The 16,401-nt window shown below is 44.2% G+C and overlaps 1 protein-coding gene across 1 annotated transcript; it reads left to right on the forward strand.

The window, feature by feature from the left end:
- The first annotated feature begins 671 nt into the window (after positions 1–671).
- On the forward strand, positions 672–13,346 carry LOC147701852 (vomeronasal type-2 receptor 26-like). The gene is made up of 2 exons (XM_086929375.1): positions 672–705; positions 12,424–13,346. The coding sequence occupies exons 1-2, from the start codon at positions 672–674 to the stop codon at positions 13,344–13,346; spliced, it is 957 nt and encodes a 318-aa protein (XP_086785501.1).
- The last annotated feature ends 3,055 nt before the right edge of the window (positions 13,347–16,401 follow it).

Genomic DNA, 16,401 nt, shown 5'->3' on the forward strand with positions numbered 1-16,401 from the left:
TCCGCGTGCACGCAGAGTTTTTTTGACGTTTCGCAGAACTTTGCGTAATGCAAATACGCTAGTTCTGCCTACCCCTACTCTGAGCCAGTTTCCATGACAATGACTGGCTCATTCACTTTCATATGTGTAAGGCTTTCAGGAACTTTCCTTTCACCTTGTCTCTCCTGGCATGTCTCTGATTCATGCCCAGATCATCGGAACGAGGGCTTGGAGTAGATGGTACCCTACCCTTTTCTTGCTGGAGATCTGGAAGCCAATGGCTTAATAAGAGGTACATCTTGCTCAGCAGGAAGCTCAACTTCCTGTTCTGCTTCTACTTCAGGAAGATTTACTATTGCTCGCTGCTTCTCCTGTTGCTCACTTTGCTCAGTTTGTTGAGACAATTGGGTACTAGTTTGCAGCTGAGACAAATCCAATTTGGACTCCCTGCTCATCACCATGATTACAGTGGCTGACTTGAAGAGAGACATGGCGTTGGGCTTATGTTGAGGTTGTGTCATTGATGCAGGAGTTCTGCTCTTAGCTTGCTCCCCAGAGGAAGGTGAGGCAGGCACACCACGTTTCCTGAAAAAGGTGCAGGATGACACTCTAGTGGTGGCAATCTGCTTCTCCATCTCCTCCTCACTGGACGCTTTCTTGGCCACATCTTTCTTTGAGGCAGTCTCGAAGCCATGTCAGTTGGCAGTGGCATGCAGCTGCACAAGCGTAAGAGACTGGAGGACTCGCGTGTTTTGGTCAAGTCACTTTGTGTCGGCCGTCCATCTGGCAGTACTCTGGTTAATGTCTATTGTGCTCATAAAAGCAAACAAGCAAGAAAAACATTTAGTGAAAAGTGGCATTTTTGCAATTTGAATTATTCATAGTATAGACAATATAATTAAATATGCTTATTATTATCCTAAATAGTTAACAACAATAGTGCATCCATTCCAAAGTCAAAAAACACCACCACCATAACATAATATATATTTTTTTCTTTTTCTCGAAGTTTTAGTAGCGCAAACTTGACTCAAAATCAGGTATCAGAGCACTTTACATGAGCACCAGTTGTGTTACATGAGGACACATTCATTTTTGTTAGGCAGAAGAGATTAAGTAATTTGCCCAGAATCACAGGATGTGAGCGTCGTTGCCGAGACTCGAACCAGGTTCCCTAGATTTGAGGTTGACCGCCCTAACCGGCTACATCCTCTCCTCAATTAATTTTTAATCTCTATTACAACATACAGATGCAACTGTCATTCAGCATGTACCTCTCCAGTAAAACTGTGCCTTTGTTAGACAACATAAACATTGGTATTGTGCTTGAATGATTACATGCACATCCTCATAACTTATATCCTGCTAGCTAACAGTGTACTATCCTTATCCCTAACCTCACAGGATAACAAATGTGTGTGCAACATCAGAACATGACAACCCTGATCCCCAAGGAAATAGTGGTAACAGAGCTAGAAAGTTTTTGCTTGAAATCTCATGCATACCCGAAGAAATACACAAGAAATACTCAGCAAGGTGTTTCAATATTTATTGCAGTATTGTGATTCGTATATAAAATACGTATACTGTGATAAGCAATAAAAATGAACCAGAGTAGCATATTTAGCATTATCAGTACAGTGAAAAATACGAACAATTCCACTATTGTGCTAATGCTGCCATTTAAATACTGTGTATAGTGTACTCCTACTTAGCACTCCCTAACCATGTTAGCCTAGGATGGGTGATCTGGCAAATCCCTGTCAGGTGGCCTAACTTTCCCATTACCTGCAGGCAAATGTAAACAGGAATCAGCTGAGCTGAAATTCCAGCATGCAGTGACCTTGCAGTGTCAGCTGAGTGCTCCACTGCCCTAAACAAGGAATTGGTCCATATATATAATAAACAGCACCCATGTGGCCATGTCGAAACCCCAGTCAGGTTGGAAATGGTTATAACTAGCTCAATAGCTTTGTTGCCTACAGACTATAACATAAAGGATATTTTAGAATGAACTTTATCCCTTTTACTAAATATTCAAAGTGTTGTGATAGTGTGCTTATGAAGTGAAATGTAAGCAATGCTGATTCAAAGAATGTTATCCTCCATTACCAAGCATGAAGCTGTATATCAAAAGTACATCAAGCAGCTTAAGAAACTCAGGCATGTAAAATGGTGGTGTTGCTAATTGGGCCTATATTGACCATGTGACAAACTGTTTACTTTATATGCATCTAAGTGAGACACATGTAGCAGTCAGGGAGGTGCAGGGGAAAATTGAATAATCCTTCATAAATGAATGCTGGTGTGTGACTGTGGCAGGCAGGGGAGTCCAGGGGGAAATTGAATAATCCTTAAAAAAATAATGTGTGTACACCTATGGCAGACGTAGATAAAGGAAAAATATAAAAAAAATTAAAAATATATATATATATAGAAATATCAGTAAATAAATAAAAAAATATTGCTGGTAGACTCGGGGACTATGAGAAACCCATGGGAGGTGAGGAAGTACAGGGGAAAATGCACAGAAATGCATAAAAACTGTTCATACATACATGATAGTGTAGTATTCTCATGTAATGTGTATGTACTTGCATCCAGCTGCTCAGCCCTGTGTGGGTGTATTCTTATTGGAGTCTGTGTGGAATGTTGGATGCATCAGAGTCTCAGTTAAGGATGGGCTGAGCGGCCAGTGAGCTGCTCCTGATGGGGCTGTTATCCTGACCATTACTTATGCTAATAAACATCAACAACAAGCACCTGAATTGGTCTACGGTGTCTACTTATCTACACCTGTACCTGTGGGACTTACCCACTACATTTTGGTGACGATGGATCAACTTACCTACAACTTTAAAGCATGAAGTGCATCTAGAGACTAACAAGTAAGCTAATTAACTGTCAAGCAACGATCTACCTTCGTGAAAGTTAAAGCAGCAACCTATAACCCAACTAAATAAAAAGAAATGAAGATTAAGCTGATTAAGAAGCGCACACCTCAAGACAAAAGACTCATGTAACCAGACCAACTGCTACCTGCCTGCCCCATCAGTGTCCATCGCAACAACAGCCCAAATGCAGGTGAGCTGTGTCTGTGTGTTTCTGCAAGGATATTTAATTTACTTTGCATGTGTAACTAAAAAAATTTTACAAGCCTCAAACAGAGCCAAGTCTAAAAGAAATGTTTTCAACCTTCAAGCAAACCAAGTTTAAAAAAAAAAAGTAAACTTTCCATTTTTAAAGAAAAGTATGACTTTCTGCTTCTTTGCCCTTCAGAGAGAGGCTAAATGGTGCTTTTGGTAAAGAGGCAGTTTCAAGCACTATAAACCTCCGAGCTAACTGTCAAGATCTCAGGAACCACCTTTGCTTCCTACAGGATGTTTCCTACATGATTAAAATAAAAACTGCTTTCAGAAGTGAAACGAGTGAAAACCCCCATGAGTGCTGGAATTCACAACAGCTGTGTAATGATCTAGTGTGCCATTTCTACTTGAAAATGCCGTTTTGGGGAGCCTTTCTCTCGTTGCTGCACTCATTGAGGAAAGTGCCATTTTCAATTAAAAAGTAAATTACATTTTGACTTAGAAGCTAAGTTTACTCAGAGATTTGGTGCCAACGGTGTTTCTCAACCGCCACATTTACATTTAAAATGAACGCTGCAGAAGCTTTTGTCAGCGCGCGCCCTTACCTTCACGAGGACTGCATTATCTACTCTGCTCACGGAACTGCCCACTCACTTTCAATGCGATTTGAGCCATCCGGCATTAGCGTAGATAACGTGCCACTTCGATTTCAGGTACTGGACTCCCACGTTGCCAACCACGTCACTTCTTGCTTGTTCCACTAAAGAAGTACAGTTGAAAACCTGTCACATCTTGACTAAGATCGTTTTGGCACAGTTTGTTTTGCAACCGCGTCTTCAGTTGTTGACAGGAATGCCATTTTTGGAAGAAGTTGTTCACATCATCCGGTGCGTGTTAGAGAATCAAAATTATTCCAGATTAACGTTGTTGAAATTCTGTGTACACCATTGACGATGTCATTAAACTTCATTGGAACACCAAGTCATTTCTTTATCACAACGGCAAAAACATTCTTGGAAGGCTCATCGGAGTTTTTCTCTTCTCGATTGGAATGTAGCATTGTTTAATGGTATATTCTAGTTTTCATGTGTTTCTTTAGCATTCACTGCGCTGTACTTTGCTGCCATCTAGTGGCTATTTTTCACATTTTTTTATGTCTTAATTCCATATCTGTTTGCAGCGTTTAAGTCAAAATCACTTTTCAGTATATATGTGGCAATCTTAAATGTCTCGAGTACAGTTTTACAGTATTACGGTCTTAAAAATTAATGTTTCCTTTACTTTAGGGACATGTAGTTTTCTTTGCAGGAATTAATTGAGACCTGCCTGTCTGCCTCCTTCCGGTGACAGGCGCACCTTGATTAGTGTTTGCTTCTGTTTTAATTTTTAAGAAATGCTTACAGTTTAACGTTTTATTTTACCTATAAATGTATTTCGTATTCTGCTTGTTTTTCTGCAGACATGTTAACTTAAAGTTGTGGTTAACATTGGGGTGGGTGCATAGTCCCATTACCCCCTCATGGGTCCTCCCCGTCCCAGTCCTAACAACGTGAGGCAGTCCTGCCTCCACCCAGCCAATCACAACGCCAGTATTCAAAAGTTACATAAGCCCCTCCCACCTACCGCCATGCCTGTTTTTTTCTGCTCCGACGGCTGTCGGAACGCTGGTGCTCCCGGTTCCTGTTTCTGGCTTTCTTCAGGACGGTGCCGTGAGTGTTTCATTTGCAGTTTTATGCTTTTGCGTTATTTTACTGTGTGAATTTCACGGGATTATTTAATTTGCAGTTTTTTACTTCTGCATTGTTTCCTGTGGGTTTTTCTCTCTGCGCGGCTGCTCCGGTCCCCCGGTCAGCTGCGCTCCTGTTCTGGGGTCAGGGACTCTCCCCGTTCATGTGCTGGGCTGGGGCGGGGAGTTTTTGTGGTGTCCTGGCACCGGGTCGTTCCGCGCTGTGGTTCTAGTGCAGCGTCCGGCCCCCACGGTCTTGGTCTTTTGACCTGGGGCTGCCCATTGTAATTTTCACCGGTCTCACGTTGTGTGATTTGGTGGTTGGGGGCAGTGTTGCTTGGAGGTTGCTGGGCACTTCCTTTGTTGTGTGGTGAGTTCCTGTTTGGTTAATTTCTCGGGTCACTCACCATGTGTGAAGGGTCGTCTTCACCTGTGCCTGCCTGGGCTGTTTCCATGCGGCATAGTTTCCATGTTCTGCAGGTGGATGTAATTTTTGCAGATTCTGGGGCTGCGCTGAATACTGTGAAGGGCTACTGGTGTTCACGGGATCTTCCTGCCTATGCTGTCCAATTACCTGGGTTGATCTAGTTTCAATCTGTGCTTTTCCACAGTTGTTGGTATTGGCTGCCCAGTATGCGCTGCCAGGGCCTACTTTGCGTTGTCCTGAGGATAGGTCTTTATTAGGGCGATGCTGGGTTGTGGCCCTAGATCCCTGGATGCTGTGGGGTTTTCCGCACAGTTTGTTTTCTCTGTGGTGGTTGACCTTTTCCTTCCATGTTGTCCTGTTGGATATCCTGTCTGTTGCATGGCTTGCGGTAGTTACGCAGGGTTTTCCTCATTTTCTGGGATGGTGGTTTCGCCTGGCGGACTTTGTCTCTCACTTTCCTGCATTTCCATGTGTTGCTTCTTCTTTTGGGGTGCGTGCTGGCTCTTGTTCGGCCTGTGCTTCACTGTTCCTTCTCATGGGTTGTGTGGAGTTTGGCTGTTTGCGGGCCTTCCTTCCTGTCTTGGCTTGATGGGTTAAGTCTTCTTCTCGGCTGACCTGGTCCTGGCGTCTTGGTCCACTGTCTGTTTTTCTGTGGCTCCTTGGCTTTTTGGCTCCCTCTCCCGACAGTCTGTGTGGTGGTGCTCTGTCTTCCTCTCAGCCCTTTCGTGGTCGGGGGTGGGGGAGGCTGTGTTCCGTTTGGTTCCCGGCCTCTGTTGCGCCTACGGCTGCCCCTGGGTGTTGGTCGTCCAGGGTTTTGGGTATTGTTGTGCCCTGGGAGGGGGGTCTCTGTGACCTGGTGGTTGCAGTTGCTTCTCTTTTTCTTTGGGTCTGTGTCCCACTCCTGGTGTTCATATGGCAGTGGGTTCCCTGTCTCCGTTGCTGTTTTTGTTACGGTTTTGGGGGCTCGGATCCGTTGTTCCTGGCTTGTTGGTCCGGTCTGCTTTCCGACTGGTGGGTCCTATCGGTCTTCGCTCTTGGTTTCCGGCTTCCTTTCCGGGCTGTCCCACTTTTTGGGCTGTTTTCACGGTTGCTCCTTTGTCCTTTGACCCGTGTTGCATTTACCTTCTTCTTTGGGCGTCGGTCTCTTTTTGTCTCTGGGCGCTGTTGTGCTGATTCCGGTGGCGGAGCGGGCCAAGGTTCCTCTTCCTCTTTGTTCTTGGTCCTGGCGCCCGTTGGTTCCTTTCTGCACGGTTCTGTGTCCCGGGGCTTTATACCATTTGGTGCCGCTGGTCGGTTGTTCCCCTTGCGGTCTGTCATTCCACTCTTCCTGGTGGGTGTTTTTTATTTTTTATTTTTTTTGGCTTCCCTGGATTTGGGTATTGTCTGTTTTTCACGTTCCATCCGTCTGGCTGGTCCGCGGTTCCTGCGGTTTGCTGTGGATGGGTTCCTTTCTCTGTTTCGGGTGTTGCCTTTCGGCCTCTCTCCTGTTCCCCAGGTTTTTTACGCGGTGCTGGCTCCTGCTGTGCAGGTTTTTTGCTGGTTGGCGGTTCCGCTCTGCTTGCACCTGTTGTTCTATGTTATGCAGGGTCAGGTCTGGTCCACACCTGGATGGGTGACCGCCTGGGGGGTGCTGTTGGCTTTTCCCTATGTGGCTTTTGTCCGGTTTATGCTTCCACCCTCCTTGTGACTGTTCTGGCGATGGTGGCGTTGTGGCCTTGCTCCGGTTACTGGGGTTCCTTGTGGTTCTGGCCATTTTTCTTCTGGTTCCTGTTCGGGGCCTTCGGTTTCTCGGGGCCTGTTCGTCACTTTGCAGGGGGTTCTTTTCACCTTCCGGCTCGGTTCTCTTCCCTGTTGGCTCTTTTGTGGGTCCTGCTGGGTCGCCCTTCTGCCCTTTGGGGTTGGTTGCGGTTCCAGGAGGTGGTGGCTGCCTCCACGGCTGTGGTTCCTTGGGTTTGCCTGTTCCTCCAGTCCTTAGTGTTTCTTCTGATTGGCTCTTTGGGTCCTTTTCCGTGCAGGTTACATGGCTCTGGTTCCTCTCTCCCCTGTTCTGGTTCCTACTTTGGCCTGGTGGCTTTGCTCTCCCGACCTGGTGTTTGGGGTGCGTTTTCAGCTCCCTTCTCTCCTCTTGTTGTCCTTGGACGCCTGTCCTTGGGGTTGGGCGCCTTGGTGGCGGCCGAGTTTTTTGATTCGTGCTGGCCTTCCCGTGGCTATTTGCTGCTTGGGCCTTCTTGGGGGGACCAGTTGCATGTCTCTGTTCCTGCTGGCTTCCATGTGTTGTTCCCACGACGCTATGGCTCATTGGTGTGCCTCTGGTGGTTCTGGCTCCTGCAGCTCTCTCTGGGCCGTGTCTCCTCTGTGGGCTTTGAGTTTGTGTTCAGGACTGTCTGCGTTTTTGTTTGTAGACGCTGCTTGGGCCATTTCCTGCTGTCCTCTGTTTTGTACCCTCTGTGCTCGCTTCAGCGGCGCATTTTCTTTGTTTGGTTCAATTTGGTGTGGATTTGCATGGCCCCTGCACATTTCCTTGGCCTTCGGGCTTTCTGTGTGCCTTCCCTCCTATTTCTCCTCCTGCATAGTCTGGGGATGTAAGGGGGTGTGTGTAGGTGTCTGTATCGTTAACCTCTCTGTCTTTGATTTCTGCTCCTGCTGCTGCTGGAGGGGGTCGGGTTTGGCCGGACTTCATTGGCTCCGCTTTTTGGTCCACAGCTGGTTTTTTGCCCTGATGTCACTTGCTTCTGACGGCCTGGCTCTTGTGCGGCTGTGGTTGGCGTCTTCGGGCTGTTCCTCTGTGGTGGCTCGTGGCATCCCGTTGTCACGTCGGCCTTCGGCCCTTGGGTGCTGTGGTCGTCTTTGGGGTTCTTTTTTCTCTTTGTGTTCTTCCCATTGGGTTGTTCCTGTGCTGGGGGATCCTACCTCTGTGTTGGATTTTCTCAGGACTATTTTTTTTACGGGGCCTTGCCCCTTCCGCTTTGTCTTCTCAGTGGGCGGCAGTTCGTGCTTGTCGGGGTCCTGGAGCCTCCTTGGTGGTTTTTGCCCCTTTGGGGAGTCGGTTTCTTCTAGGTGTCGGCTTCGTAGGCCGGTCTCTCCTGTACTCGTGCCTTCTTGGGTTTTTGCCTGCTGTTTGGGGGGTCTGCTGTTGCCCCCTTTTGAGCTCTTGCTGCTGGCTGTCTTGTTCTGGTTGTCAGCTACTGTGGCTTTTTTGCTGGCCATCACCTCTGCTCGTCGGTTGGGTGCTCTGCTCGTTTCTTTTCCCTGTTGGGAGTTCCTGCCGGATTGGGTTGGTTTGTGGCTTGTTCCGGTCTTTCTGCCTGGGGGTTCTTCCCATTTCCATTGGCAGCTGGAGGTGTTTTTCCTGTTTTACCTGCTGGGAGGTCCCTTGTTCCCCCTTCCTTGGTGGTTCGCTGGACTCTCCGGTTTTTTCCCACCTTCGTTCCCTGGTGTTTTTCCATTTTCTCCTGCCCTGTTTGTCTCCTGTGGAGGTGTGGCTTGGGGGTTATGGTTTTCCGGTTCTGAGTTTGGTTAGTGGGTGCGTTTGGCGGTCTGCCTGCCTTTTCGGTCCTTTAGGTCTGCCTCCTCCGTCTCTGGTGCTGGGTCGTTAGACATGTTCTGTGCCTGCTTCCTGGGCTGGGGCGGCAGCAGTTTTCTATCCGGGATTTTGTTGGGCGGCCACCCGCTGTCCCGTCTCGCATTTGTGCTACCTTCTTGGCTTGTTGTTTTGCATGCCTCTGCTGGCTGTTTTTCTGTTGGCGTCTTGGACATTGCTGTTCATAGATCTTTACTGATTTGTACTCTTCGTGGATCCCTGGTGTCCTGCGTTTTTTGTTGGTTCTCTGCTTGTGAGTTCCTCACGTTGTTAGGACTGGGACGGGGAGGACCCATGAGGGGGTAATGTCTTATTACTTACCGGTAATCTTCATTACCCCGATTAGGGTCCTCCCCGTCCCAGTCCTGTACCCTCCCGCCCTCCCGCTGTGTTTGTGTCGGAGTCTTGTTGATAACAGGCATGGCGGTAGGTGGGAGGGGCTTATGTAACTTTTGAATACTGGCGTTGTGATTGGCTGGGTGGAGGCAGGACTGCCTCACGTTGTTAGGACTGGGACGGGGAGGACCCTAATCGGGTTAATGAAGATTACCGGTAAGTAATAAGACATTTCCTTTTGTAACATGTTGGGGGGGGTTCTAAGTCCCATCACCTCATTTTTACGGTATTCATCCCTGCCTTTGGGATTGGGGTGGGTCCAAGTATTTTGGTGTGGGTTTAAGTCCCATGACCCATGTTCCTGCGCTGCATTTTGGTGTGGGTTTAAGTCCCATGACCCATGTTCCTGCGCTGCATTTTGGTGTGGGTTTAAGTCCCATGACCCATGTCCCTGCGCTACATTATGGTGTGGGTTCGAGTCCCATCACCTTTTCATGTTGTTAGATAATCCTTGTCTTGTCGTGGGATGGGTGTGGGTTACGAGTCCCATGTTCCCTAGTTATCGCTTTTCTTTTTGGTGTGGGTTATTAGTCCCATCACCCTATGTTATTTGTAATCCCTGCCTTGGGTTTCCTTCTTTTAGTGAGGAGGTTTAGTTTTGTTGTGACTTTTGGGTTTTTAGTCGCATATAGTTTTGCGCGTTGGTTTAAGTCCAACAGTGTTTTCTTATTGTAGGTGTGGCGTATTTAGTTTTTTTTTTTTGCCACATTCTTCTAATGCTAGTAGTATTTTCCAGGATAGTAGTATTTTCCATTAGTTTCTTTTTCTCATTATGTATCTGTTTGGGGTTTTGTTGTCCCCTTAAGTTTTCTAAATGTTGTGAGCTTTTGTAGCCATTTAAGCATTCCTTTCTATTTTCTAGTTTTAATTATTGAAGGAGGAGGATGGTGTTAGTTTATTTATTTCTTTTCTTTCTTTTCGCTTTCTTCCTTCTTTAATAATTTAGATTTCTGTTTTCCCTCTCGTGATGTCTTTTCATATTCATCCCGGGGACACAGATTTCTTGGAAGTTGTATTTTTTTCTTGTGCATAGTTTCTCTTTGTTTTCTCTTCTGTTTTTTTGCTTTAAATTATTAAAGGGAGAGGATAATGTAGTATTCTCATGTAATGTGTGTGTACTTGCATCCAGCTGCTCAGCCCTGTGTGTGTGTATTCTTATTGGAATCCTAGTCTGTGTGGAATGTTGGATGCATCAGAGTGTCAGTTAAGGATGGGCTGAGCGGCCAGTGGGCTGCTCCTGAAGGGGCTGTTATCCTCACCATTACTTATGCTAATAAACATCAACTACAAGTACCTGAATTGGTCTATGGTGTCTACTTATCTACACCTGTACCTGTGGGACTTACCCACTACAGATAGCAGGAAAATTAATTCATTAAAACAATTAACAAAAACAACAGAAGATGCATCTCTCTCCTATCAATCTCCCGAGAAAATGGCTTTGAAAACTGGAAAAAGGAGACTGGTTGCACAAAATGGATGCATGCCACGTGGACAACTAACAACAGCAAGCAAGGTGGCATGGCCACAACAAAGAAAAAATGCAGGTCTATGGCAAAAGCAAACAGGCTGGACACATGGTCAAGTTACAAGGAAGGAGGCATGGATAGCAAAGCACACATGCAGTCCTATGGACACTGACTACACAAAATGGCCCTGGGCCACATGGCATGGAGAACAAAGACAAATGGTGGTCTATGGCAAACACAGACATACCGGGCAGAGGAATGAGGCATGGTAACACTGAAGAAAATACTACAATTAATTCGGAAATGGCAAAAATTCAAATTAGATGAGCTATAGAAAATTTACAGCAGCACACATCCTCCCAAGGCAGTAGATATTACCACACTAAAGTACACTTTTTCTAGGTAAAAACGTGAAATACAAAAAACACCCATATTTTTTTTTAATCCAATGCCAACCCTAAATGATATTTTACAACAACATATACTAAAGATCCAGTTGTTTCATGTACACATGCCAAGTACTAGGCCTACTGGCTGAATAGCCCATGGGCGGAGTAGGCCACATAGTAAAATAAATGAAAAATGAAAATTTAACAAACATGGAAAAATGTACTACTGTACAACATGTAATGCAAAAGCATAACCTGGGCTTACTGAAACTCCAAGCCACCCACCACAATACATTGTACATAAACGTACAAATAAATACTGGTGCCTCAGACAAATAACACCCTTATAGAAAGATTTTTGAACTTACTTGTGATATCACAAAAACAAAGTACTTAAATTCAATGGTATACATGAAGTAGATAAAGAGTGTGATCCTTCCACTTAGAAATCCCAATGAAAAGTGACCAGTATATGGACAAAGCACTGGGGGGAGCCTGCTGGACATGAAGAGGAAGTCTCTGGGGCACTTCCTTCCTGTAGAAAAATAAATAAATCAAATGCTTCTCCGACTGAAAAACAACCTGAATGGTCCATTGGAGTAGAATATTAACTTGAAAAACATCTTTTCAAGTAGAATTAGCTGCTCCTTGAGTGAAGAATCTGCTCGAGATGCAGTAGGCAGCGCACGCAAGGGTCATGAAGATGACGCCAGACTCCGTGGCGACCGTAAATTGTGCTAGCGGACAGCAAATCTTGATCGCACTGTGTAGCGGCCAGCAAATCTTGTTGCCCTCGCCAGCGTGCACCAACTGAAACCTAATTCCACCACATGCTGGATGGCAGAATTTATCAGGAACTTATTATTAAATGAGTAGCCCGGAGTTCCTGAAACCAGCCAACTCTGTGAGTGCAATTATATTTCCACCTAGGCCTACTTAATATATACCAACGAAAATAGACCCAAGAATATGAAATATAGCCCTATGTGGTTGAGCAGTAACTTCTTTTTATTTTTTGTATACTTAAATTGCCTCGATTGAAATAATAAAATAATGAGAAACATTGTAATGCAGGATTCCGGAGTTACACTTGCTAACCACAACAATACAATGAAACAATGATATGATATGTGTATCCCAGTCTGTGAATGTGTCTTATTTTCTGAGTTTTAACACAAGTCCAAATATTGTAATAGAGTTCACTTTAGGAGGTTTGGATATAAGAGTATATGACATAATGTATGATAGCTTAAACAGAAAGATATGCCTTTATTACCACTGTTTTAGATCTTTTCACCCACAAAAATACAATATACTAAAATACATTGCTCATCCGTAACTTCCAGGCTAACCACAGTTGTTCTCTTTTAGATGCTATTGGCTGCACCAAGTGCCATGAAGATGAATGGCCCAACAAGGCACATAATCTCTGTTCCGCAAAAGCAGTAGAATTCCTCTCTTTCCTGGAGCCACTGGGGATGACATTGGCAATTCTGGCTGCACTGGTTTCGCTTTTTCCTCCCATAATTTGTCTTATCTTTGTGAAGCATATAGACACCCCGATTGTGAAAGTCAACAGTAGAGAACTCAGCTTTATCCTCCTTTGTGCCCTCTCTCTCTGCATCTTCTCATCGTTCCTCTTCTTTGGTCAGCCGGATTTGGTGAAGTGCTTGATTCGCCAGGCAGCCTTTGGCATTAGCTTTGTTCTCTGCATATCCTGTGTACTGGGAAAGACCTGTATGGTGCTTTTGGCCTTTCATATCAAGTGTCCGAGGAGAGAACTTAAAAAATGGTTTGGTCCAGTCCTTCCAAAAATACTCATAACTGTTTGTACCTCTATTCAGACTGTAGGGTGCATTCTTTGGCTTACTGTATCTCCACCTTTTCCGATAAAGAATATAAATACCACTCCCGGAAAAATAATCCTGGAATGTAATGAAGGCTCCATTATGGCCTTCTGGTGTATGATGGGATATATGGGGCTGCTGGCTATGGTGAGCTTCATCATTGCTTTTCTATCCAGAAAACTCCCTGACAGCTTCAATGAAGCAAAGTTCATCACCTTCAGCATGCTGGTCTTTGTGAGTGTGTGGCTGTCTTTCATCCCGGCATATCTCAGTGCTTTTGGAAAATATTTGGTGGCTGTAGAGATTTTTGCAATTTTAGCATCTAGCTGTGGATTGATGGCCTGCATCTTTATCCCAAAGGTTTACATTATTCTTTTGAGACCTGATATGAACACTAAAGATTTTCTAATGGGGAGAAAAACATTAAGATATAAAAAAATTAAATAACTTGTCAATATGGGTTATACATGTATATAAAACTATTTGACAAAATATATGCACACTTAACATTATACGAAACTGTCACATACAGGTTGGCACTGAGGTCCACAAGGCTCCATTCTTGCTTCAAGTTATATGTAACCTCTTCATAAAATAAGCTACACTTCCTACTGGATGAACAACAGGACACCTATGACAAGCATTTGCATCTTTTGGTGTCATAGGCAACTATACTTCTGCACCTGAAACCCTCAATCCAAGCCCAGTAGAATAAGCATAAAAACTGAATAAATAATGCTCAACTCATGAACTGATTGTGGCAGCTCTAACCAACATCTTTTTTCCTACATAATAGGTATTATTGTCAATGTCATTAAGCTGTGTAACAGCAACACCCAATAGTAATATATGTACCATTTCACTGGGCCACGCAATTATTAGGCCTGATGTTAGGCAATACCTTTTTATTTTACTAAATTTATTGGCATAATATACTTACTTAAAGGGCCATTCAGCCAGATTTCTGTATCCATGGGTCTGTTGTTGTGCCATTCATATTTTGCTTCCACTCACTACAGCTTACAGCATGGGTCAGCCTACTTAAGCCACCAGTTAAGTTTAATTACAGTGACTGCATTTTCTCCCTCACAAAGAGCACATAGTTTAGTACCTGATGTTATAGCGCAAACGTTCTACCTCATGTGAGCACACGGCGCATTCCAGCTTTATCACTTACTGTATCCTGTAACTTCTGTTATAATTTCCTTATGAAGTGTCCTTTGTTTATTACAAAGCACACAAGATTGTGTCCATTTGAAACTGTTCTATATTAAGCAAGCCTCTTTTTATTGTGCACACAGTACACAAAATGAAAATGTCAATATTATAGGATGTGAATTCACAAACAGACAATTCTCTTGAACATATTTATCCAGCAATCCCTTTCGCCAACAGCTGTTTAATAAACTTGTCCCAAGATAAAAAAAAAACCTACATCATATTTAATTTGAAGCAACTGTAACATTCTTTCTTTCTTTCTTTCTTTCTTTCTTTCTTTCTTTCTTTCTTTCTTTCTTTCTTTCTTTCTTTCTCTCTTTCTTTCTTTCTTTCTTTTTTACTTTCCTTGGGCCTTATTTAAATGTAAGTGGACAGGGTTAACTCCATCAGGGTGACAGAGTAAACTACTCCGTCACCCTGACAGAGTCCCCGACAGCCAAATTTAGAAATTTAGAAATATAAAGCACTATCTTCCCAGCGTTCAGGAACAGACAGACTTTTGCCAGAAAACCAACATTTTTACACAGTTTTGGTATTTTACTGGGACATAGCCTATTTTTGCTACTTTTTGCGCTTTCAACCTCATTCCAGTTAGTGGTTGAAATGGGTTTGAAAGCAATTATGGATCTTGAACAGATATACATTTATAAAACGTAGACATAGTTCTGAATTCAGCAAGGGGTCACTTGTGCGGATCCTTCAAGGTTTTCATATAGAAAATAACAGTTGAAATTAAGAAAAATTGAAAATGAGTTGAAATAAACAGCCATTTGTGCCAACGTTTTCACCCGTAATTTCTTCTAAATATGACAGATGTTTGAAAGCAATACGTTGTTACATCTGCTGGACCCTTCAGGTTGTGGGGATATATAGGACTCGTGGCGTAGGTTCACCAAGAACCCGAGGAACCCAAAGCCAATAACTGAGCAGCGTCTTGCAATGGTTTGGCATTGTGTACCGGGTATATAGCAATTTATTTGGTAAAATATAAAGAGTGAAAACTAGGTATCAAGGTTAGAGGTTGGTCAGATTTAAACCACCTATGCCAGTCCCTACCCTGGGCTGAATGAAGCAACAGGGGAATGGTTAGATAGGGTGGGATCCCAGGGGCCCGACAAGTATGGTGATTATTATTCAAGAATAGCACACTCACTGGTAAAGGGTTACTGCCCCACAAAGGCGATCTGAAGGCCAACAAAGATCAGCTTCATATTAATGAGAACAGAACTTTCTGCATAGAACATGAGCTGTATGCATGTTGTAGCAGTGTATTCTGTATGTTAAAACAAGGTTTTCTCGGTGTGTTGAAATGTGGTGCACAATTGAATAAACAAAGTTGATTTCTCCGTTATAGTAAGATATTTACTCAGTAGGATGAAAGGACATTTCTTTTGGGGCCGAATTCCTGAACTTATGGAGTGTCTTCTTTATTCTATATGTCAAGTTTTTTTTTTAAATCAGGCTTATTTGTAAGGTACATAATGAGAACATTTATTGTGCCACATTCTGCTACTGTTTAAAATTCCCCTCTACCCGGAAGGTGCAGTGGCACTGGGTTCCAGACAAGAGATACTCACTGCATCTCAATCAGGTGTGTTGGCGTCGAATGGTGGATGAGTCTAGAGATCTGGTGGCAGGCCAGGCCAGGCCCATGCACACCCATGGCATCTGTCCAATCACAAAATTGTGTTTAAAAGATTCAATTAAGAAGCATATCTGAAAATATTATTTTAGTCTCTCACCCTTCGTGACTTGAGTTACGCAGACCACTGCATTCTTTTAATGGAGCTCATCTCATCTGCAGAAAAGTGAACGAATCATACATATTCAATTGGCGGGAAGAGTGGAGCAAGTCCAGGGTTAAGACTGTGGGTTTATCATCTGATAACACGCAGGGGTGTAGGCTTCAAACACTTCAAGAGGCTGCTTTCTTTTGGTTGAAGTGAGTGGGAAATATACAGCAGACTTAAACATGGCTTCACTCTAGACACAGAAAAATAGGGGTGCAGCTGGTGCAGTGACTTGTGGTAAAATGTGAACACCCCGGCCAATACCATACGAGTGGGAAACATACCCATAAAACCGGGGTGGTGCACCTGCGGAAGCTGATAAAACAAGCAAGGATAGAAGCAATGTAAATGGTCTTGCGCAGGAGGTGGGTCTTTAGGTCTGGTTGGTGGGAGGGGGGAGAAAAAGACTCGAGGGTGATGGAACAAGATTAAGCAGCGATGGGGTGAGCAAGGGATTGAGATAATGCCAGGTGCCTGGGTTAAAGTAAAAGCAG

This window comes from Lissotriton vulgaris, chromosome 7 (genome assembly GCF_964263255.1).
Source record: "Lissotriton vulgaris chromosome 7, aLisVul1.2, whole genome shotgun sequence".
NCBI lineage: Eukaryota > Metazoa > Chordata > Amphibia > Caudata > Salamandridae > Lissotriton > Lissotriton vulgaris.

What these genes read in the sequence shown, in the direction of transcription:
- LOC147701852 (XM_086929375.1), top strand. Translation starts at nt 672, where the DNA reads ATGTCAGTTGGCAGTGGCATGCAGCTGCACAAGC. An exon ending in TGGCATGCAGCTGCACAAGC is followed by an intron (nt 706 to 12,423) that starts GTAAGAGACTGG and finishes GTTCTCTTTTAG; the next exon opens with ATGCTATTGGCTGCACCAAG.